Source organism: Camelus bactrianus, chromosome 1 (genome assembly GCF_048773025.1).
Source record: "Camelus bactrianus isolate YW-2024 breed Bactrian camel chromosome 1, ASM4877302v1, whole genome shotgun sequence".
In the NCBI taxonomy this organism is placed as follows: Eukaryota; Metazoa; Chordata; class Mammalia; order Artiodactyla; family Camelidae; genus Camelus; species Camelus bactrianus.
The window spans coordinates 57,030,846-57,055,000 of NC_133539.1; the positions used below are offsets into that span (position 1 = coordinate 57,030,846).

A 24,155-nucleotide genomic window follows, 5' to 3' on the forward strand; every position below is an offset into this window, starting at 1 on the left:
AACTTCAGTGAAATTGATTAGTAGATTCTAAATTTTATTTATTTTTGAAAAATTAACGAATGTATGTATTTAAGATGTGCAGCATGTTGTTTTGATATATGTGTACATTGTGAAGTGATTACTACAGTCAAACTAATTAATTACTTCCCATAGTTAGCATTTTATGTGTGTGTGTGTGTGTGTGGTGAGAACACTTGAGATTTACTCCCTTAGCAAATTTTAAAGATACCCTGTATTATCATTAATTATAGTCACCATGCTGTACCTTAGTCTCCAGAATTTATTCATCTTATAACTGAAAGTTTATACCCTTTAATCAGTATCTCTCCTTTTTCTCCATTTCTCCCCCTGCTTCTTCCATCTCTGGTAACCACCATTCTACTCTCTGTTTCTGTGGATTCGTCTCATGTAATATTTGTCTTCTGTGTTTGGCTTATTTCACTTAGCATAATGTCTTACAGGTTCATCCATATTATCACATATGGCAGAATTTCTTTTTTTTTTTAAAGGTCAAATAATACTCCATTGTGTGTGTTTGCACATGTGTGTACACAGTATTTTCTTTATCCATTTATCCATCAACAGATACTTAAGTTGTTTCCAGATCTAGGGCTGCTATGAATAATGTTGCAGTGAACATGGGAGTTCACGTAACTCTTTGAGATAATGTTTTTATTTTCTTTGGATATATACCCAGAAGTGGGATTGCTGAATCATATGGTAGTTCTAGTTTTAATTTCTTTAGGAAGCTTCATACTGTTCCCCATAGTGGTTGCAACCAGTTTACAATCCCACCATTTGTATATCTTCTTTGGGAAAAAATGTCTGTTGAGCTCCCCATTTTTTAGCTGGGTTATTTGTTTGGGTTTTGTTTGTTTGTTTGTTATTAAGTTATATGAGTTTGTATATATTTGGATATTAACCCATTATCAGATAGATGGTTTGCAAATATTTTCTCCCATTTCATTGATTGCCTTTTCATTTTGTTGATGGTTTTCTTTGCAGTGCAGAGACTTTTTAGTTTGATGAAGTCTCGCTTGTTTACTTTTGCTTTTGTTGCCTGTGCTTTTGGTGTCAGTTCCAAAAAACTGTTGACAACACTAATGTCAAGGAGCTTTTCCTGTATGTTTTCTGGTTTCAGGTCTTATATTCAAGTCTTTAATCCATTTTGAGTTGACTTTTGTGTATGGTATAAGATAAGGGTCTGATTTTATTCTTTTGCATGTGATTATCCAGTTTTCCCAGTGCCATTTATTGAAGAGACTATTCTTTCCTTCTTGAATATTCTTGGCACCTATGTCAAAAATTTGTTATATATGTATGGTACTCTATTTTGTTCCATTGGTCTATGCATCTGTTTTTGTGCCTGTACCACACAGTTTTGATTACTACAGTTTTGTAATATAATTTGAAGTCAGAAAGTGTGTTGCCTCCAGCTTTGTTCTTCCTCCAAATTGCTTTGGTTATTTGGGGTCATTTGTGGCTCCATATGAATTTTAGGATTTTTTTTCTATTTTGTGGAAAACACAATTGGAATTTTGATGGGGAATTGACTTGAATCTGTAGGTCATTTTGTGTAGAGTGGACATTTTAACAATGTTAACTATTCCAATCCATGAAGACAGTCTATCTTTCCATTTATTTGTGTTTTCTTTGATTTCTTTCACCAGTGTTTTAAGAGAATTATAAGCCAATATCCCTGATGAACATAGATGCAAAAATTCTAAACAAAATAGAAGCAAACTGAATTCAACAGTATGTTAAAAGGATTATGTACCATGGTCAAGTCAGATTTATCCCTGCTATGCAAAGATGGTCAAAATACACAAGGCAATGAACGTGATGCATCACATTAGGAAAATGAAGCATAAATATAGGATCATTTCAATAGATGCAGAAAAAGCATTTGACAACATTCAATATCCTCTCATGATAAACTCTCAACAAATTAGATATAGAAGGAATGTACTTCAGTGTAATAAAAGCCATATATGACAAGCCCACAGCTGATCATACTCAGTGGTGAGAAGCTGAAAGCTTTTCCTCAAAGCTTAGAGCAAGACAAGGATGCCCACTCTCACCACTTCTATACAACATAATACTGAAAGTCCTAGCCAGAGTAATTAGGAAAGGAAAAGAAATAAAAGGCATTCAAGTTGGAAAGTAGGAAGTAAAATTGTCTATGTTTTCAGATGACATGAGTCTTATATATAGAAAACACTGACGACCCTAGTAAATATCTTGTTGACTTCCTATACTGTTGTTGGTGGAAATGTAATTTGGTGTAGCCACTATGGAAAACAGTATGGAAGTTCCTTAAAAAACTAAAAATAGAACTACCATATGATCCAGGAATCCCACTCCTGGGATATATATCTGGATAAAACTAATTTGGAAAGATACATGCATCCCAATGTTCATAGCAGCACTATTTACAATAGTCAAAACATGGAAGCAACCTAAATGTCCATCGACAGATAATTGAATAAAGAAGATGTGGGATATATATACACAGTGGAATACTACTCAGCCATAATAAATGAAATAATGCCATTTGCAATAGTGTGGGTGGACCTAGAGATTATCAGACTAAGTGAAGTATGTCAGACAGAGAAAGACAAATATCATATAATATCACTTATATGTTCTAAAAAATCTAAAAATGATACAAATGAACTTATTTACAAAACAGGAACAGACTTAACAAACATAGAAAACAAATACATAGTTACCAAAGGGGATAAGGGGGAAGGGTATATTAGGGGTCTGGGATTAGCAGATACAAAGTACTATATGTAAAATAGATAAACAACAAGGTCCTACTGTATAGCACAGGGAACCATATTCAGTATCTTATAATAATCTAAATAAAAAAAATGTGGAAAAAGAATGTTTATGTGTCTATATATATATATATATATATATATACACACACACACACATACATATATATATATATATATATAGATGAATCACTATACACCAGAAACTATACACCACATTACACACCATACACCAGCTATACACCAGAAACTAACACAACATTGTAAATCAACTGTACTTTAATAAAAAATTAACTTAAAAATTTTTTTAAAAATTCTGTTGAAACAAATAAATTCAATAAAGTTACAGGATAAAAAAATCAGCACGTAAAAATCGGTTGCATTTCTACACACTAATAAAGAACTATCTGAAAAGTACATTAAGAAAACAATCATGTGTATGACTCCAAGAAAATAAATAAAATACTTAGGAATGAATTTAATGAAGGAAGTGAAAGATCTGTACACCAATGGTGTTCTTAAGATTTCTTTTTCTACAGCTTTCTGCTGCTGCTACTCAAGGGATCAGGGATTAAAATCTAAGTATTACCTTTGGGATTAGTGTTTTCCAATGTGAAAAATACCTTCATCCATAGCTTCTATTTCAGTACATGAGTTTGATATTCAGCTTCCAGTGTTTTCTTTCTTAACTTTTTCCCTACTATTATTGTGACACCCCTCCCCATTTTAGGAGTAAAAACACTGCTAGTCATTATGATAGTCCCATTGTGAAAAGGTATTTAGTCAGTGTGTTATTTTGTAAAATGTGTCTCCCAGGTGTTGTCTTTCCAAGGTATTTGTTTTTTGAGTTTTTGTTGCTGTGGTATTAAATGTGTTGACATTCTGAGAGTTGAATTTTGGGCAACAGATTAAATTAATGGAAATTATAAAGGTATACGGAGCCAAAAAATATTTACATTGCTTCTGAAATTCTGTTTTGGTGAGTAAAACTCTTAGAGCTCTTAGTCAGAATAAATAGCTTGCATTTTACCCCCTCAAATATTCACTTGCTTATTGGTTTTTACCCAGTGGACTGTGCTGGCTACAATTGAGGCCTATTACCAGCAGCAACTTGAGGTGGAGGCCTCACAAAGCACAGGATCACTAACCTATATATTTTTCCTTTAGTAATTTCTGCCAGTCTTTTTCTTTTCCCTTTGAGCATGTACCTTGTTCTATTATTAATCATATATTTCTGAGTCCTTGCATCCGTATTTACAGTACCCCGAACCACAATACTTTTGCTATTGTTTTTTCTGCCCTATTTGTGCAAAATGAACTGTTTTTACACATTCCAGGAAAATTAAAAAGCTAATATTTTAGATTTTTACAAGTATCTTGAGGTATAAACCTTAAGAACTGTAAGGGTTTGCATGGATCAGTTTCTTCTTAACATGACAGCACTTATTCCCCATACCCTATGACTCAGAGATCAGAGATGACCACTGATCCTTCTTTTTTGATACAGTCTTACTCTTTTCTTGATTGAAGCATTAAGCACAAGGATCACTAAGGATCACTTGATCTTTTTTACACCACTAGTGAAATTAGGAGCTGAAGTGTTTGGTTATTGTCTTTGTGGTTTCTTTAACTCAGTGTCTGATACTGGTATTGATTCTGTAGCTCTGATATTTCTTTTAATTCTTTTGAAATGCATTTCTCCCTCTGGCTTTAAATTCATATCATGCAAATCAGAAGGTTACATTCTTTCACCCCGAGACAAGATTAGAGTACTAAGAAGCTATAGGGCTCTCATTTCCAAAGCTATCAATCAAACTGTGCATCCACTAGTGTGGTGACTTTGGACAAGTTGATTAACCTTACTTAGCCTCAATTTCTTCCTCTTTAATGACACCACCTATCTCATGGAGCTATAGAAATAAATAGAAAAAAGAGATAACTCATGTAGTGTTTTTCACTATACCTTGTATGTAGTAAACAAATGGTAGTGACAGCAGCCTTGAGGGGCAATGACTATGCATATAGTATTCATTGTTTATTTCTAATGCAGCGGGAGGAAAAATGACTAGGTCTCCTAACTCCTAGCATGATACTCTTCCACGTCATCCTATTTATAATTTTGCCTCACAAGATTTTTATTTTCTTTTTTTATAAAGTGATTTTTATTTTACCCCCAGGCCAAATTATTTTTCTATGACTACTAATTTCCATTTTTATTATTTATCAATGAGAAAAGATCTTTAAGTTCACAGGAATTTGTTTGATAGCTGTATAGGCACATATAATAGATTCAATAAAAAGATATATATATTTCTCTCAAGCATAGCACAGAATTAAGTTGAAATATTAAATAAGTTGGGAATAGAGACTAGTGTAGCCAGAAAGAAAATAAGGGTTTCAGATAAGTAGGAGGGTTTAAGTGGAAGTACTAAGATAGCAAGACAGATGGAATGTAGTGATGACAGGAAAGATACTGTGAGTGAATAGAGGAATGCCAAATCTGGATTCTTGAAAGAGATCTGGAAGTGTATGATGATGAGGCTATGCTCATTTGAGGCTGATAGTATTAACTGTGATGGTCAGCTGAATTGAAAGAGAGGAAAGAATGATATAGTCAAGGTGAATGACAGATTGAAGCAAGGACATTGAAGACATTAGGCTGTTAATAGGCTGAGAGTAGAGAGAAACTTCATAATCCAGATGATAAAGTTACCTAAGAAGGTAAAAATGAGTCCTATGGATGGAAAAAAAAAAGGAAGTTCTTTGGAAAGAACAATCTGGCCACATTAAAGATTGTTTTGTCCTTTATTGAATGATGAGGATGATAGAATTGGATACCCTTTGGGTATACCCATAGTTACTTCATGTTATTAGTGTGTTTGTTTCCTATTACTTATGTCAGTACATATTTGTATGTATATCTCTGTACTTTTCAGTGGTGAGAATTAGGCCTATTCATTTATTATTTGGTATGTTTTTTGAAGGTATGTTTTAGCATAGCTATGTGGTATTATGAGAGAAGGTGATAGTATGAGAGATAACAAGATAGTGTTAGAGGAATGTAAATTCATTTATTTTGAAATTGATTCCCTCATATTTTGAAAGAACACCTTTCTATTACATTTAAGTACTATAAACTTATATTTACATAGTATACTCAGATTTTTTGGGGTAAGATTAACCGATTGCAAACTATAGAATCAGAGTTACTAGATTTGTTAAACTGTTGTAATAAAAGTCAATAGTTTTTTGAATGCCTATAGGGATCTTAAGTTTGAAACAACAGAAGCTCTAACCCCAAATGTTTTGTATTATAATATGGTAGGAAGAAACACAATTAGATAGTAAAAAAATAACCTACTTTTATATTAGATTTAGTGATATATTAGTACCTATAACATATCCTTAATTAAATAGCTGTATATATTAAATATATTATCCAAATGTGGGTGCTTGTTCTGTTCTAACACCTTAGCAACCTTAGCATTACATAATTACATATCGTTACAATAATTCACAGGGGTGCTCAGGGGGAAGAGAGTGAGAATGATAACTATTGAACTTTTTAAGTTCAATCTCAAATGTGCTTTTGTTACTATGGAGAGTTGAGACAGTAGCTTCAAATACAGAGATAATTATATATTGGTTTAAGATTATTCTACATAGAGATTTTATTTCAATACTTACAGAATATTTGGTTGCAGTTATTCATTTTTTAAAAATAGAATATTTTCTGAAGGAACTACTGCTTATGTGCACAAATCATATTGATGAACTTTAAAAAAACTGTTTAATCATAGTACTAAGCTTAGTGAAGAGAACAACTTAAAAGCATGGTCCCTACTCACAGAAGAGGTTAGAACTTATTTGGGGAGGCCAAAGGGCAATAATCATTCTTCAGTAATTCTAAATAGTGCTAAACTGTGGTGTTGGCTTAGAATTTTAGCAAATATTCCATGGAGGACTGAGGCCTTCTTGACTTGGGATTTGAGAGATAAATAGGTAAATATTTTATTTTTGAAACATATTAATAATTAGGATCTCATTTGTTTATCACAATGTATAAATAAATTTTCCAATGGATAAATAATGTTTTCCTAAAACAACTATTAGGTTTTTGTACATACTTTGAAAAGAAATGTTCTTAGCAGCTTCAAACACAGAACAACAATGAAAAAGTTTTTGAAGTATATAAAGAAATAATTGCTTGTTGAATACTAAATCCTGATGGGATTTTGTTGTCATAACTACAGTAGAAACTAATTACATCAGCTCTGCGTTTCTGAGTTCTAACAGTTGTGTTGTAACTTGTATAGTATTAAATAAACATTCATATATATGAATATAATTCTGTTATTAATCACTAAGTTCTGGTTTAGTGAAAAATATTTTGTCTACTTAACCATTTTATATATTAGAAAATACATTATTTAGTGCTACTGAATAAAATATTTGTATTTAGACTTTAAACAAATTTGACAGACTTCAAATTAGCTAAAAATAAAAATGAGGATTTCCCCACAATTTTATTGGTAATTGCTTATTTCTAGTAGAGGGAAAAGATGCTGATTTTGGTTTATTCACCTTGTAGCTAGATAACTTACCAGATTCTTCTTCTTCTAAAATATTTTAGTAGTCTATTTCATTTTTTACTTTCCTATATTTATATATTTATTGTTTCAATTTCTTGTCTTTCTTTTCTTGTCTTACTAAATTAGCTTGAATCTGTAAAACAATTATTGTAACCATGGAACAACTCGCACTGATGGGAAAATTCTCTCAGTTTCAATGATGTGTGTTTCCAATAACAGCCAAATCACTTGAACTTTGTTTTTTAGGGCTATGTGTATATGTCCATAGCTCTTCCCTAAATCTGATGTCATATTGGATCACTGAAAATACTGCTTAATAATTTCCTGCTCCCTTGGATAAAGGAAAAGACTGAGTAAGAGAACCAGGATAGGCATATGACACCATGGAGTGGCATACTGGTAACAAAATAACCAGTTCCTATGAAACCCCATCATACTGCAACAGAAAGCTAAAATTGCTCTATATGCACAAGTATGGCAAAATATCTGCTTATGCATGTGCCATTGGCAATTGGTACCAGTTTTCCAGTAAGACTTTTTTAAATCTCTTGAAAGAATGATAAAACCATCATGTTCAAAGATCTAAAAGGCAGTTGATATTAAAATTAAGAATAAAGCCCAAATATATCCTCATTTTATAAGATATTGGGAAGTCAATATAATAGAAATGTAATGTTAATATTTTGAAATTTTATATCCTTTTTTCATTCTAGTTTTATTTTTATCACACTCAATCATGTACATAATTTTAAAAGTCAGATAATTTTATAAGACGTATTATAAAAAATTAATAACAATCTGTCCCCTTCCCTCTCCCATTTCCTAGTTTCTAAAAGCAACCACTTTTCAACCTTCTTGCTATTTATTTTGGCATTTACCAAATGTGTCTGAAAATAACATCTTTATATTGCTACTTATTGACTTTTCCAAAAAAGATTTTTTTTCCACCTCATTACGTATAGAAGCACCCTTGCCATATCCCCATCTTCCTAATAAATCACAGCAGTCAGTGTTAACACTTTATTATTACTACTCTCTTATTTTGCCTCACAAATGTTTTTATTCCCTGAGGTTACATTTTTTTTAAGTTTCATTTGTTTCGTTTTTATGTACTCGTCACTAATTCAACCCCAACGTCTTCCCCAATTGACCAGTTATCTTTCAATATGTAACACACATCAGGTATATGATTCACAGAGAGGGAGTAGAGAGAGACAGACAGATGGAAAGAGAGAGAAAGGAAGGGACTATTTGTATAAAATTCGAACAATCCCTAATGACTTAAAAGCAAATCAGTTGTTGCTTTGGTCTAAGAACAGAAAGCGGGATGGACTGCTGTGAAGTTCACAAGTGATGAAAAGGTTTAATTGTGGTAGTGATTTTCCAGGAAACATCACATAGTACAGTACATATAATTTCAGATTTTTTTAAGCATTATAAAATACATACTTTTGAATATAGGCACAAAATACTAAATAAGGTGCTAGTAAATCAAGTAATGTATACTACCAATGATAAACCATGACCAAATAATGTTTATTCCAGAAATTTAAGTATGTACATATACCTTATATTTTATTTGTTACTAACATATTTCACCTTTTTCCTTTCCTTAACTTAAATTTTAAATTTGCCTCAACCTTGAAACTGGGGGCACTTCTAACTGCTTCCAAATTAAACATTGACAAGATACAGACACAGAAAAAGCAAATAATACTCTTCATCATATAAATGTCTCTGCAAATGCTATTTCTGTATATTTTTTTTTATTGATCTTGACTTCCTAGCCTTCAAAACTGTGAGAAATAAATGTCTTATTTAAGCTTCTTAGTATTTTGTCATAGCAGCCTGGACAGACTAATATAAAGAGTAAAACAAAAGAAAAGAGAAACAAAATATTAGGAAAAGTTTGGTATTTAAGAACCTCATTTTATTTGTTGGTGATTAGCTTTACTTAACTTCACCCATTGAACATAAACTATAGTATTTCAACAATCCATTCTGACTGCATCTAAAATTGAGAATTTTTGACCTTGACAAGTTGTCTTCAGACTTGGTTATCCTACATTTTTCTCTGCTTCCTTTTTTTTTTTTTTTTTTTTTTTACTGCATCTATGTCATTCCAGTTGATAACCTTGATTCTTTTGAAATTAGCCAGGTACCTCAACTGATAGTAACTTCTTATTATATACAGTGATGATATAATACCAGAATATTTGATATTCTTGAGGAGTACAGTATTTTTCTTTCAAATTTAGATATAATTTATTCAGTTAAAGTATACATTTCAGTAGTTTTCAGTATATTCACAAAGTTATGGAACAACTACCATAATAAATTTTAGAAAACTTCATTACCCTCAAAAGCAACTGTGTACTCATTAGCAATAGATGCCCATTATCCAGAGCCCCTACCCACCATTCCTAGGCAATCAGTAATATAATTTCTGCCTCTATAGATTTTCCTGTTTTGTACATTCCATATGAATGGACTCATACAATATATAATGGGTTTCTTTCAGTTAACATAATATTTTCAAGGTACATCTCTGTTGTAGCATGCATTATACTTCATTCTCTTTTGTTGATGAATAATATTCCATTGTATGGATATACCAGATTTCATCATCTGTTCATAGTTGATGGATATTTGAGTTGTTTCTACTTTTTGAATAGTTCAAATAATGCTGCTGTGAATATTCCTATAATACTTTTATGTGGATTTCTTTTTCATTTTTCTTGCTTACATACTCAGGAGTGGAATCCCTGGGTTATAGGGTAGCTCTATTTCACATTTTGAGGAAATGCCAAACTATTATCCAAAGAGACTACATGACTCTTCATTCCCACCAAAAATGTATTTGGACTTCAATTTCTCCACTCTTTGTTAACATGTATTAATATCTATCTTTTTTGTAGCCATCCTGGTGAAGTATGCAGTTGTATCTCACTGTGGATATGATTTGCAGTTCCCTAATGGCTAATGATGTTGAACATCTCACCATGTGCTTATCAGTCACTTATATATGTATTCTTTGGATAAATGTCTGTTTATTAAGATCCTTTGCCTATTTTTAAATTGAGTTATTTAACTTTTTATTATTGACTTGTGAAAGTTCTTTCTTTATTCTGGATATAAATTCCTTATCAGATAAATGATTTGCAAATATTTTCTTCCATTCTGTGGGTTGTCATTTTACTTTCTTGACAGTATCCTCTACAGCACAAGAGTTTTTAATTCTCCCAAGGTTCAATTTATCTGTTTTTAATTTTGTTGTTTGTGCTTTCTGTGTCATATTTAAGAAACCATTTTCTAATCCTAAATCACTAAAATCTAAGCATATGTTTTCTTCTAAGGTTTTTATAGTTTTGGCTCTTATATTTAGGTCTATGATCCATTTTGAGTTAATTTTTGTGTATAATTTAAATAAAGGGTCCAGCTTGGTTCTTTTTTTTTTTTTTTTTTTTTTTTGAATAGCAGGTACATTAAGTTTATTTATTTATTTCTTAATGGAGGTCCTGGGGATTGAACCCAGCACCTCATTCATGCTAAGCAGCAACTCTTCCACTAAGCTATATCCTTCCTGTCACCAACTTGATTCTTTTGCATGCATATATCCAGTTCTTGCAGTATCATTTGCTGAAAGACTGTTCATTCCTCATCGAATTGTTTTAGCACCCTTGTCAATAATCAATTGACTGAAAATGTGAGCAGTTTATTTCTGGAATCTCAGTGCTGTTCCATTGATCTAAATGTGTATCCTTGTGCTAGTGCCTAATTGCCTTGATTACTGGAGATTTGTGTAAGTTTTGAAAATGGAAAAGTTCTCCAACTTTGTTCTTCTTTTTCAAGATCATTTTGGTTTTCGGGGTCTCTTAAATACCCATATGAATCTTAGGATCAACTTGTCTATTTGTGCAAAAAAGCTACCTTGGATTTTGTTAGGGACTGCATTGATTCTGATGATCAATCTGAGGAGTTTTATCACCTTAACAGTATAAAAGTGAAACCTTTCCTTTTAATTTTTAATTTTTTCACAATATTTTGTAGTTTTATTATATAAATTTTGTACTTTTCTTCATTGTATTACTGAGCATTCCTTTGGTTGCTATTGTAAATAAAATTGTTCTTTTAACTTCATTTTTGGATAGTGCATTGCTAGTATATAGATGTATAATTGATGATTGTACATTAATTTTGCAATCTTGCTGAACTTCTTCATAGGTTCTAATAATTTTTTAGGCTTATATACACAAGATCATGTCACCTACAAATACTTTTAGTTCCTTTTTTTTTTTTCTTGCCTGGTTGCCCTGTGTAGGACATAGAAGTGTCAAGAGCAGACATACTTGTCTCATTCTAGATCTTAGAGAGAAAGCATTCGTTTTTTTCAGTAATTAGTATGATGTTTGCTGTAGATTTTTTATACATGCCACTTATCAGATTGAGGAAGTTCTCTGCAGTTCCATTTGTTGGGTCCTTTTAACATGAATGGGTGCTGGATTTTCTGAAATAAATTTTTGCATCCTCTGAGATGACCATGTGATTTTTGTCCTATGTTCTATTGATATAGTATATTACATTAAATAGTTTTTTGATGTTAAACCAATCTTGCATTCCTGGGATAAATTCTACCAAGTCATAGTGTATATCCTTTTTATATGTTGCTGGAATTGGTTTGCTAGTATTTTAGTGGGGATTTTAACACCTATTTTAATAAGAACTATGGTCTTTGTTTTCTTTTCTTGTGATGTCTTTGTTTCTAGTGTCAGGGTAATACTGGCCATAGAAAGAGTTGAGAAATGTTCCCACCTCTTCTGTTTTTTTAAGAGGAACTCTATTCTGATTATTGTTATCTACATTGCTCTCCATGAAGATTATGAGTATCTTCCTCTTGACAATTTTGTGTATAAGTCAAAATAAGTAAGACAGTTCAGAATCAAGAAGGAAACACCTTGGTTAAGAATTATAACTAGAAAATGGATTTTCCGGGTAATTATTTTTACCCATTTAGGTGAGCATTTTTGGAGATTACAGAACTGTAGTTGGTTGGTTAAGGACATTGTGGTATGTTCATACTGTATAATAGGCTTTACAACTTTAAATGGGTTGAAGTACATCTACATATATTTTTTGTGGAAAATTTCTGTGATACACTGTCAAGTGAGAAAAACAGATAAATATCTGGTTACATATTAGTTAATATGCATGTGTGTATATGTCCATATATGCTTTAAAAGAAAATGAGGTTATTCAGTGAATGCCTTACTGTGTTTTCTCTTGGGGATGAGTTTTAGATAAACTATATGCTGTATTTCATCTTTCATCTTTGAATATTTATAAATGTGACATTTTATTATAAAATTATTTCCATTGAAAAAATAGTTCTTGGAGCATTAAATATTTGGCTGAAAAAGATGTAGAATCCCTTTCTTCCTGACCTATGTGGATATTCTATTTTTTTTTTTTTTGAAAAATTAGAGCAAATTTAATATGGAAATTAGTTCCTATCTAATTTGCATATTCCTTTTTTACATGTTAGTCTTATCTCCTTTTGATATTTTTCTTCAATTTTTTTTCCCATTATGTTGTTATGAACGCTTTCAGACATACAGAGGAGTTGAAAGAATTATACCATGGACACTCATAAATGTGTGTATACACACACACACACACACTCACACACTCACACTTTCCACCTAGACTGACAATTACTATGTTGTTACCTTTATCATATGTCTATCCAACCATCTCTCTATATTATTTTTTTGGATGCATTTTGAAATAAGTTGCAGGTGTCAGTACACTTCACCTCTTTAAAGTTCAGTATGCATATTATTAGCTAGAGTGCAATATTTGTTTATAATACTTTTTTTGAGGTACAGTTTACATACAGAGAAGTCACAAATTTTATTATACCATTTGATTAGTTTTGGCTAATGTATACACATGTGTAATTCAAACTTCTATCAAAATATTGACAGTTACCTTCACTCAGTAAATTTCCTTCATACCCCTTCCAGTCAGTTCTCCTCAAGTCAACTGCTATTCCGATTTTTTTTTACCATAGGTTAGTTTTGCTTGTTTAGAATTTAATATAAATGTAATCATAATATATGTACTCTTTTGTGTATTGCTTCTTTTAATATAATCTTCTTGAGAATCATCCATATTGGTACCTACATAGGAGTGGAATTTCTAGGTCATAGTACAGGCATATGTTTAGTTTTTAAAGAACTACAAGACATTTTCCAAAGTGGTTGTGTCATTTTACATTCCTACCAACAACATTTGGTAGTAGTTGTTTTAAAATTAAAAATATAATTATTTTAGTTATTCTGGTGGTTGGGTATTGGTATCTTGTTGTGATTTTAAGTTTTATTTCTCTGATGACTATTTTTACCATTTGCTCTCTTTCAGACAGTTCGGCATGGTTTTCCTTATCAGCCTACAGCATTAGCCTTTGATCCAGTTCAGAAAATCTTGGCTATTGGGACAAGAACAGGTGCTATACGAATGTATCCTTAATTTTTGGTTCATTATTTGCTATATTATTACCAATTACATTTCCTTAAATATTCAGGTAAGTGAAGTATTTATGACCAAATAATTTATTGTTTCTTTAGAAATGAATAACCCACATCAGCAAATTTACTGGCATATTTTTAATGCCTGTGAGATAAGTATTGATGTCTCTTTTAAAAATACCTGATATTGGTAATTTGTGTCTTCTCTTTTTTTTTGGTTAGTCTGGCTAGAAGCTTATCAATTGTACTAATTTACAAAAATGAACTTTTTGTTTTACTGCTTTTCTGTATTATTTTCCTATATTTTATTTCATTGAGTCTTTGATCTTTTTTATTTCTTTTCTCTTGATTAACATTGGGTTTAATTTTATCTTATTTATCTAGTGTTTTAAGGTAGAAACTGAGGTCACTGATTTGAGAACTTTCTTCTTTTCCAGTTTTTACCTGTAGGGCTGTAAATTTCCTCCCAAATTGTGTTTTAGTGTCATCCCATTTTTTTACACTAAACTTTTAATTTTGAGATAATTGTAGATTTAACTGTAGTTGTTAAGAAGTAACATAGAGGAGTTCCATGTACTCTTCATCAATTACCCCCAATAGTAACATCTTATAAAATTATAGTATAATATCACAACTAGAATATTGACATTGATATACTCAAGGTAAAGAACATTTCTATCACCACAAAGATTCCTCAGGTTGCCCTTTTATAGCCACATCCTGTCTCTCCAATTCTCCCACTCTCATCTTTGACTCCTGACAATCACTCATTTGTTTTTCATTTCAATAATTTTCTCACTTTAAAAATGTTATATAAATGGAATCATGCTGTATATAATCTTTTGAGATTGGCTTTTTTCATCCAATGTAATTCTCTGAATTCATCCAAGTTGTTGTGTGTATCAATAGTTCTTTTTTATTCTTAAGTAATATTTTATGGTATGGATGTACCACAGTTTGTTTAACCGTTCACTTATTGAAGGACATCTCAATTTCTAGTGTTTTGGCTATTATGATTTAAAAAGCTATGAACATTTGTGTATATACATTTGCGTACATATTTTTTTGTAAACATAAATTTTCATTTCTTTGGTATAAATACACAGCAGTACAGCTGCAGGGGCTTTATGATATTTGCATGTTTAGTTTTATGATAAGATCCCAAACCATTTTTCAGAGTGTAGCGTTTTATATAACCACCAGCAGTGTATGAGTGATCCTGTATCTCTGCATTATTACCAGCATTTCATGTTATTGTAGCCATTCTGATTATTTTCTGGGGATATCTCATTGTGGTATTCCTGTATATTCTAGATACTAGTCTTTTGTCAAATATATGGTTTGCAGTTATTTTCTTCCAGTCTTTGACTTCTCTTTTCACCCTCTTAAGAGGACCTTTCAGAGTCCAGTTTATCAGTTTTTTTTCTTTATAGATTGTACTTTTTGGTACCACCTTTTAGAACTCTTTGCCTAACCTTAGATCTTAATTATTTTATTTTTTATAACAATTTCATAGTTATACAATTTATATTTAAATACAGGTTCCATTTTGAGTTAGCTTTTTATTTGTATTTGTCTGGTTTTGGTATTGGGGTAGTACTGGTGTCATAAAATGAACTGAGAAGGGTTCTCTGCACTTCTGTTTTCTGGAGGAGATTGTGTAAAATTGGTGTTAATTGTTTAAATGTTTGGAAGAATTTTCTAGTGAAAGTACCTGGGCCTGGGGATTATTTTATGAGATTTTATATTACAAATTCAATTTTTAAAATTAGTTATAGGTAAAATTTATATGGAATCACAAAAGACTCAGAATTGCCAAAGCAATACTGAAGAAAAAGAAGGAAGCTGTAGGAATAACCCTCCCAGGCTTCAGATAATACTACAGAGCTATAGTAATCAGAACAGCATGGTATTGGCACAAAAACAGACACATGGATCAATGGAACAGAATACAGAGCCCAGAAATAAAACCACAGACTTATGGTCAATTAACCTTCAACAAAGGAGGCAAGAACATACAATGGAGTAAATACAATCTCTTCAGCAAATGGTGTTGGAAAAACTGGACAGCAGCATGTAAATCAGTGAAATTAGAACAGTCCTTCACACCATACACAAAAATAAACTCAAAATGGCTTAAAGACTTAAACATAAGAAAAGACATTATAAATATCTTTGAAGAAAATAGGCAAAACATTTTCTAACATAAATCTTAGCAATAATCTCCTAGGGCAGTCTACCCAGACAATAGAATTAAAAGCAAAAATAAACAAATGAGACCTAATTAAACTTAAACTTTCACACAGCAAAGGAAATCATAAGCAAAACAAAAAGACAACCTTCAGAATGGGAGAAAATTTTTGCAAATGATGAGACTGATAAGGGCTTAATTTCCAGACTATATAAACAGCTCATACAACTTAATAATAAAAAAACAAACAACCCAATCCAAAAATGGGCAGAAGACCTAATCAAGCAATTCTCCAGTGAAGACATACAAATGGCCAATAGGCACATGAAAAAATGCTCAATATTGCTAATTATCAGAGAAATGCAAATCAAAATTATTATGACGTATTACCTCACACCAGTCAGAATGGCCATCATTCAAAAGTCCACAAATAATAAATGCTGGAGAGGGTGTGGAGAAAAGGAAATCCTTACTATAGTGTTAATGGGAATGTAGTTTGGTGCAGCTGTTATGGAAAACAGTAGGAGATTCCTCAAAAGACTAAAAATAGACTTACCATATGATCCAGCAATCCCACTCCTGGGCATAGATCTTTTAATTTGAAAAGAAACATGCACCCGTGTTCATAGCAGCACTATATATAATAGCCAAGACATGCAACCAACCTAAATGTCCATCAACAGATGACTGGATAAAGAAGAGGTGGTATATTTATACAATGGAATACTACTCAACTATAAAAAAATAATAAAGTAATGCCATTTGCAGCAACATAGTTAGACCTGGAGATTGTCATTTAAGTGAAGTAAGCCAGAAAGAGAAAGAAAAATACCATATGATATCACTTACATGTGGAATCTAAAAAAGAAAACAAATGAACTTATTTACAAAACAGAAACAGACTCATAGACATAGAAAAGAAACTTATGGTTAACAGGGGGTTAAGGGGATGGGAAGGGATAAATTGGGATTTTGAGATTTGCAGATACTAACTACTATATATAAAGTAGATAAACAGCAACCTTCTGTATAGCATAGGGAACTATATTCAATATCTTGTAGTAACCTATAGTGAAAAGTATGAAAATGAAAAAAAATTAGTTATAGGACTATTTTAGTTTTCTATTTTATCCGTTAAATTTGAATAGTTTGTAGCCAGTCTTACTAGTGGTTTATAAATTTTACTGATATTTTTAAAGAACCAGCATTTTGTTTAATTGATTTTGTTTTATTTTCAATCTCTTCTGTATTATCTTTATTTTTCCTTTATTCACTTTTCATTGAGTTTATTTTGCTCTTTTTCCCCAGTTTTTTGAACCTAAGTTACTGATTTGATACCCTCTTTTCTATGGTATATATCTGGTGTTTTTCTTCTCTCAGCACTCTTTAACTGGATCCCATAAATTTTGATATATGTATTTGAATTTTCATTTAGTTATATATAGTTTTAAAAATTCCTTCAAAGCTTCTTTGAGCCATGAATTACTTAGAAGTATTTTAATTAATTGACAAGTGTTGGAATTTTTCTTGTTATTGATTTCTAGTTTGATGTTATTAGGGTCAGAAAACCCACTCTTTATGATTTAACTTCTTTTAAATTTGTTAAGATTTGTTCTGTGGCCTAGGGTATGATCTATCTTGGTGAATATTCTATCTATAGACTCTGGAAAAACATATCCATTCTTTTCTTGTTGATGGAATGTTTTATATGTATCAACTAGATATTGTTGGTTGATTGTGTTGTTGAGTTCTATATTCTTGCTAATTTTCTGTTTGATAATTCTATCAAATTCTGAGTGGAGTGAATTAGGATATCCAGCTCTAGTTTTGGATGTATTTATCTCTCTTTCCAGCTTCATTTGTTTTTACTTTCTGTATTTTGAGACTTTGTAATTTTTGTACACACATTTAGGATTATTATGTCTTCCTGATTGATTAATCCCTTTACCATTGTGTAATGTCTTCATTTAATTTCAGTAATTTTCTTTGCTCTGAAACTGACTTTATCTGATATTAGTATAGCCATTCCTACTTTTTCTTTTAAAGTAACATTTGCATGGTATATCTATTTCCAATCTTTTACTTTAAACTTGTGTCATTGTATTTGAAGTGAGTTCATTATAGACAGTATATTTTTGGATCATTTTATTTCTCTTTAATTGAGGTGTATTTGACATATAACATTATATTAGGTTCAGATGTACAACATAATAATTCAGTATCTGTATATATTGTAAAATGACAACTAAAGTATGTCTACTTAACATGCATCACCACATGTAGTTACAAAAAAATTTTCTTCTGATGAAAACTTTTGAGATTACTCTCTTAGCAACTTTCAAATATATTATGGAGTATTATTAATTCTAGTCATGATGCTGTGCATTACATCCTCAGATTTTATTTATTTTATAATGGAAGTTTGACCTTTTAAGCATTTACTGAGTCTGTCCACCCCACATCTTCCACCTTTGGCAACCACCAATCTGCTCTCTGTATTTATGTGTTTAGTGTTTTTGTTTGTTTGTTTTTGGGATTCCACTTACAAGTGAGATCATACAGTATTTCTTTCTCTGTCTGACTTATTTTAGTCAGCATAATGCCTTCAGTGTCCATCTGTGTTGTTGCAAATGACAGGATTTCATTCTTTTAATGTGGATGAGTAACATTCATATATATATATATATACACACACACACACACATATATACACACACACACATTACACACACATATCTACATATATATATTATACCACATTTTCTTTATCCATTCATCCATCAGTGGACACTTTGGTTGTTTCCATATCTTGACTATTGTTTCCATATCTTGACTATTGTAAATAATGCTGCAATGAACATGGGAGTATAGATACCTTTTTGAGTTAGGTTTTTGTTTACTTATGATAAATACCCAGAAGTAGAATTGCTGGATCGTATGTTAGTTCTCTTTTAGCTTTTTGAGGAACTTTCATACTGTTTTTCATAGTACCTGCACCAGTTTACATTTTTACTAACAGTGCACAAGTGTTCCCTTTTCTCTACATCCTTGTTAACACTTGTTTTTTTCTTGCCTTTCTGATAATAGCCATTTTAACCTATGTAAGGTATGATAGCTCATTGTGGTTTTGATTCGCATTTCCCTGATGATTAGTAATATTGGGTACCTTTTCATGTACCTCTTTGCCATCTGTATGTCTTCTTTGGAAAAATAGCTATTCAGAGCCTCTGCCAATTTTTTACTTGAATTGTTTGCTTTTTTGCTGTTGAGTTGTATGATTTGGGTAATGCCAGAATTTGTTTTTAGCCTCTCTTCTTCTCAATCCTTTGATTGGGAGAACATCCTTTTCTTGGATTTTTTTGTCTTTTTTTTTTTTTTTGCCTGTGCTAGTTGATGGTCCTGGATTGGAGACTTTTGCAGTGCCCTGTCCAGAGTATATAGGACACAATAAGGAAACTCAAGGAACTCACTGCTGAGGCAACTCAAGTCCTGAGGTGCCTGAGCATTCCTCCTCCTTTTTATCTCAGAATTTCCTTGTACTTGTTTGTATTATTATCTCCAGGGTTTTTGTTTTTGTATTTAGTTGTAAGAGACAGAAACTGAGAGGAATGGGGCTATTCCTTCTTGGCAGAATTATAATTCTCCATCCCTAAATTTTCATATGTTGTGTTTTCCTTCCATTCAGCTTAAACTATTTTCTAATTTCTGCTTGATTTCTTTTCTTTACTAATGGGCTACTTATACGTGTTTCATTTAGTTTACAAATACGAGAGATTTTTCTAGAGATCTTTTATTGATTTATAATTTAATTCCATTGTGATTAGAGAATATACCTTATATGACCTGAATCCTCTTAAATTAATTGAAGATTGTTTTATGGCCCTGCCTATGGTCTATCATGATAAATGTTAAATGTGCATTTGAAATAAATGTATATACTGCTGTTGTTGGGTGGATTTTTCTGTAAATATCATAGGTAAAATTGATTGGTAGTGTTATTCAAATCTTTATTTGTGCTGATTTCTATCTTTTTCTATCTATTACTGAGAGAATGGTATTGAAATCTTCCACTATAATTCTAGACTAATCTGTTTATCCTTGCAGTTCTATTAGTTTTGTTTTATTTCATGTATTTTGAAGATCTGCTATTAGCTGTATGAACAGTTAAGATTGTTAAGTTCTTTTGATGAATTGACTCTTGAAATGGTTTGGTTTGCTCTGCTTTTGTTTCACATCATGCAATATTAGGTTATTGAAATGAGTTTGTTTTTGTATAGATGCTTACAGCTCTGAATTTCTATTTAAGAACTGCTTTGCCTGTATCCCTGTGTTTTATTATGTTGTGTTTTCATTTTAACTCATCTAAAATTATTACCTTGTGACTTCTTTGACCTATTGGGTACTTAGGGACCTACTGGTTATTTAGGGATGTGTTCTTTAATTTGCATATATTTGTGAATTTCCCAAGTTTCTTTCTGTTACTGATTTCTAACTTCACTCCATTGTGGTCAGAGAACATAATTTATATGATTTCAATCCTTCTAAATGTATTGAGGCTTGTTTTATGCCCTATCTGGTTTCAACTTCTACATAAAGGAGATTGGAAGTTATCACTCCCATCCTTACAAAAATAAAATGTTAGTCAAACCTAAAATCAACAACTTTTCCTGGACCTATTAGAGAAATAGGGCTGCAGGGCATACCTCCAACCCAAAATCTGGAGAAAACAGCAAATCTAGAGAGTCACAGCTGTTACAGAAGCTGCTGGAGCCGTATGTTGGTAGGGAACACGCAAATGATGATTTTTTTCCCCCCAAATTGTTGGATGCTGAATGTGTGGCTGACATGAAAGCAAGAAACTCCTGGGGGCCAAAGTGTTAGGGGAAGCCCTGTACTTTCATGGGTTTTACCTCCAGGAAATATACCATGTTCTCAAGGTAAGGATCTGGGAAAGATCCCCTCAGGGCTCTGAAAAGGGGAGAATAAGAATCATTGTGAAATAACCCCAGAGTATTTTACATAACAAAGACCTGTTTTCCTGGAGGAGAAACTTTACAGGAGCCTTATCCCGGTGAGAGGAAGGCCATTTCTCCAACTTTAGCCCCTTTAGCCTACATGTCTCTCCGATGTGAGGGAAAAGACTGTTCTCCTTGAGAAATACTTGTGAAGGTCACATTTCAGGCACACAGGCTGAGATTTAATCAAAATATTATTGAACACGTCCCCTCTTCAAATCTTATCACAACACTAACCAGGCTCCAGTATAATAACAGATTTAGATGCACTCAGAAGGAATAGAAAAGTCTGAAGTCAAGAGAAGAGATAAAAACAAAGATATTACAAAGACAGACAGAGAAAGATAAATTTTACATGATATCACTTATATGTGGAATCTGAAAAATAGTACAAATGAATTTATTTATAAAACAGAAGCAGACTCTCAGACATAGAAAACAAATTTATGATCACCAAAGGGAAAGGGGAGGAGGGGTAAATTAGGATTAGGGGATTAACAGATACATACTACATACATATATATATAATGAATACATAACAATGACCTACTGTATAGCATAAGGAACTACATTTAATATCTTATCATAAGCTATAATGGAAAATAATTTTAAAAAGTATATATGTATATATGTAAAACCAAATTAATTTGCTGTGCACCTGAAACTAACACAATGCCATAAATCAACTGTATTTCAATACAAAACTGAAAAAAAAACACTAGAGAAATTGGAAGTTTCTGACATATATAGCTACAGAAAACATCAAATACTCAGATTAACATGAATGCCCACACTAAGGGCCATTTGCCTCAGTTATTGTTAACATATTGAAACATGTCTGACTTTTAACAAAAAAATTGCAGGGCATTCCAAAAACAATAAAAAATGCAGTCTAAGCAGGAATAAGAAATACACTCTAAACAGATAAAGAAAGCGTGATAACCAACTCAACTATGATGCAGATTATGGAATTATTAGATAAGGAATTTAAAATTACTGTGATTACTATGCTAAGAGCTCTCATGTAGACATTAGTTAACATGTCTAGAAGTTGACAACATGTAAGATGGGTAAGGTAAACAGAGAGATGAAAACTCTTAAGAAATATTCAAAAAGAAAGGCCAGAAATCAAAAACACTGCAGAAATGAAGAATACCTTGGATGAGCTTATCAATAGACCAGACTTGGGCAAGAACATTGGGTTTGAAGATAAGTCAGTAGAAATTTCCCAAATGGAAAAGTAGAGAGAGAAAATAATTGAAGAAAAAGCACAATGAGTATCCAAGAACTGTGTTAACAATTTCAAAAGATATAAAGCAAATGTTAGTGGACTACCAGAAAGAGGAGAAAGAGTGAGAAGAACAGAACTATATTTGAAGTAAAGGTGGCTGAGAACTTTTCAGAATTAATAATAGACACCAAATCACAGATCAAGGAATCTCAGAGAACACCAAAAAGGATAAAAACAAAAGAGAGAACTGCACAAGACATGTAATATTTACTGTAGATAAGCAAATACAAAGAGAAGATGTTGAAGGAAGCCATAAGAAGGAAAATGCCTTACTATTACAGGAACAAGGATAAGAATTACAGTGGACTCTTCTTTGGAAACCATGTAAGCAAGAAGAGAGTAGAGTGAAATATATAAAGTGTTGAAAGAAAAAGCCAGCAACATATTATTCTATATCTAGGAAATTATTTTTCACAAGTGAAGTAGAAACCCTGAAAATTTCAAAAAAATTGTTAAAACTTATAAATGAATCCAACAGAGCTGCAGGATATAAAATCAACATGCAAAAACCCCCAAATGTTTCTGTACATTAACAATGAACAATCTGCAAAGGAAATTAAGAAAACAATTCCGAGTGCAATAACATCAAAAAGAATAAAACATTTAGTAATAAATTTAACCAAGGAGACAAAAGACTTGTACACTGAGAACTACAAAATGTTTCTGAAAAAAATTAAGACCTCAATAAATAGAAAGACATCCTATGTTCATGGGTTAGCAGACTTAATATTGTTATGTTGTTGGTACTTTCAAAGTGATCTAGAGTCAGTGCAATCCCTATAAACTCAATGAAACTCTTTTCAGAAATAGAAAAATACCACCCTAAATTTCACATAGAATTTCCCAGGACCCCAAATAGTTCAAAGAGTCTTGAAAGAGAACAGAGTTGGAGGTCTCACACTTCCTGATTTTGAAACTTAATACAGAGCCATGGTGATCAAACCAGTGTGGTAATAGCGCAAAGACAGGCATATATACCAATGAAATAGAATAGAGAGCCCAGAATTAAACCCTTGTGTACACAGTCATGATTTTTGACAGGAGTGCCAAAACCATTGAATAGGAAAAGGACAAGGTCAACAAATGGTGTTGGGAAAACTAGATATCCACATGCAAAATAATAGAGTTGGAACCTTACCTTATACCACATACAAAAATTAACTTAATATGGATCAAAGACCTAAGTGTGAAAGCTAAATCTATAAAAACTCTTAGTGAAAACACAGGAAGAGTTCATGACTTTGGATTTTGCAATGATTTTTGGATATGACGTCCAAAGCATAGGCAACCAAAGAACAAAATACATACATTAGAACTCTTCAATATTAAAACTTCTGTGCATCAAAGGACCTTAGTAACAGTGAAAAGGCAACCTATAGATTGAGAGAAAATATTGACAAATCATATATTTGATAAGGGATTGAAATCAGAATATGTAAAGAACTCCTACAACTTAACAACAAAAACCAAACCCAGTTTAAAAATAGGCAAAGGACTTGAATAGGTATTTCTCCAAGAAGATATACAAATAGCCATTAAACATATGAAAAGATGCTCAACATTAGGGAAATGCAAATCAAAACCACAATGAAATACCACTTCATACTCATTAGGATAGCTATTATTTAAAAAGTTTTACATGTACCTATATATGGTGGTATATTATTCAGCCTTATAATGAAAGAAAATTTTGATGCGTGCTGCAACATGATTGGACCTAAAAGACATGTTTAGTGAAAGAAGTCAGTTACAAAAG

At 31.9% G+C, this 24,155-nt stretch overlaps 1 protein-coding gene across 3 annotated transcripts in view; it reads left to right on the forward strand.

The window, feature by feature from the left end:
• Positions 1 to 24,155, forward strand: part of STXBP5L (syntaxin binding protein 5L) — a 290,135-nt gene that overhangs the window by 37,433 nt on the left and 228,547 nt on the right. For all 3 annotated transcript variants that reach the window (XM_074364363.1, XM_074364371.1, XM_045507179.2), the window contains exon 3: positions 13,796 to 13,893. In XM_074364363.1, coding sequence (XP_074220464.1) covers positions 13,796 to 13,893 — 98 coding nt within the window. The remainder of the gene's footprint in view (positions 1 to 13,795; positions 13,894 to 24,155) is intronic.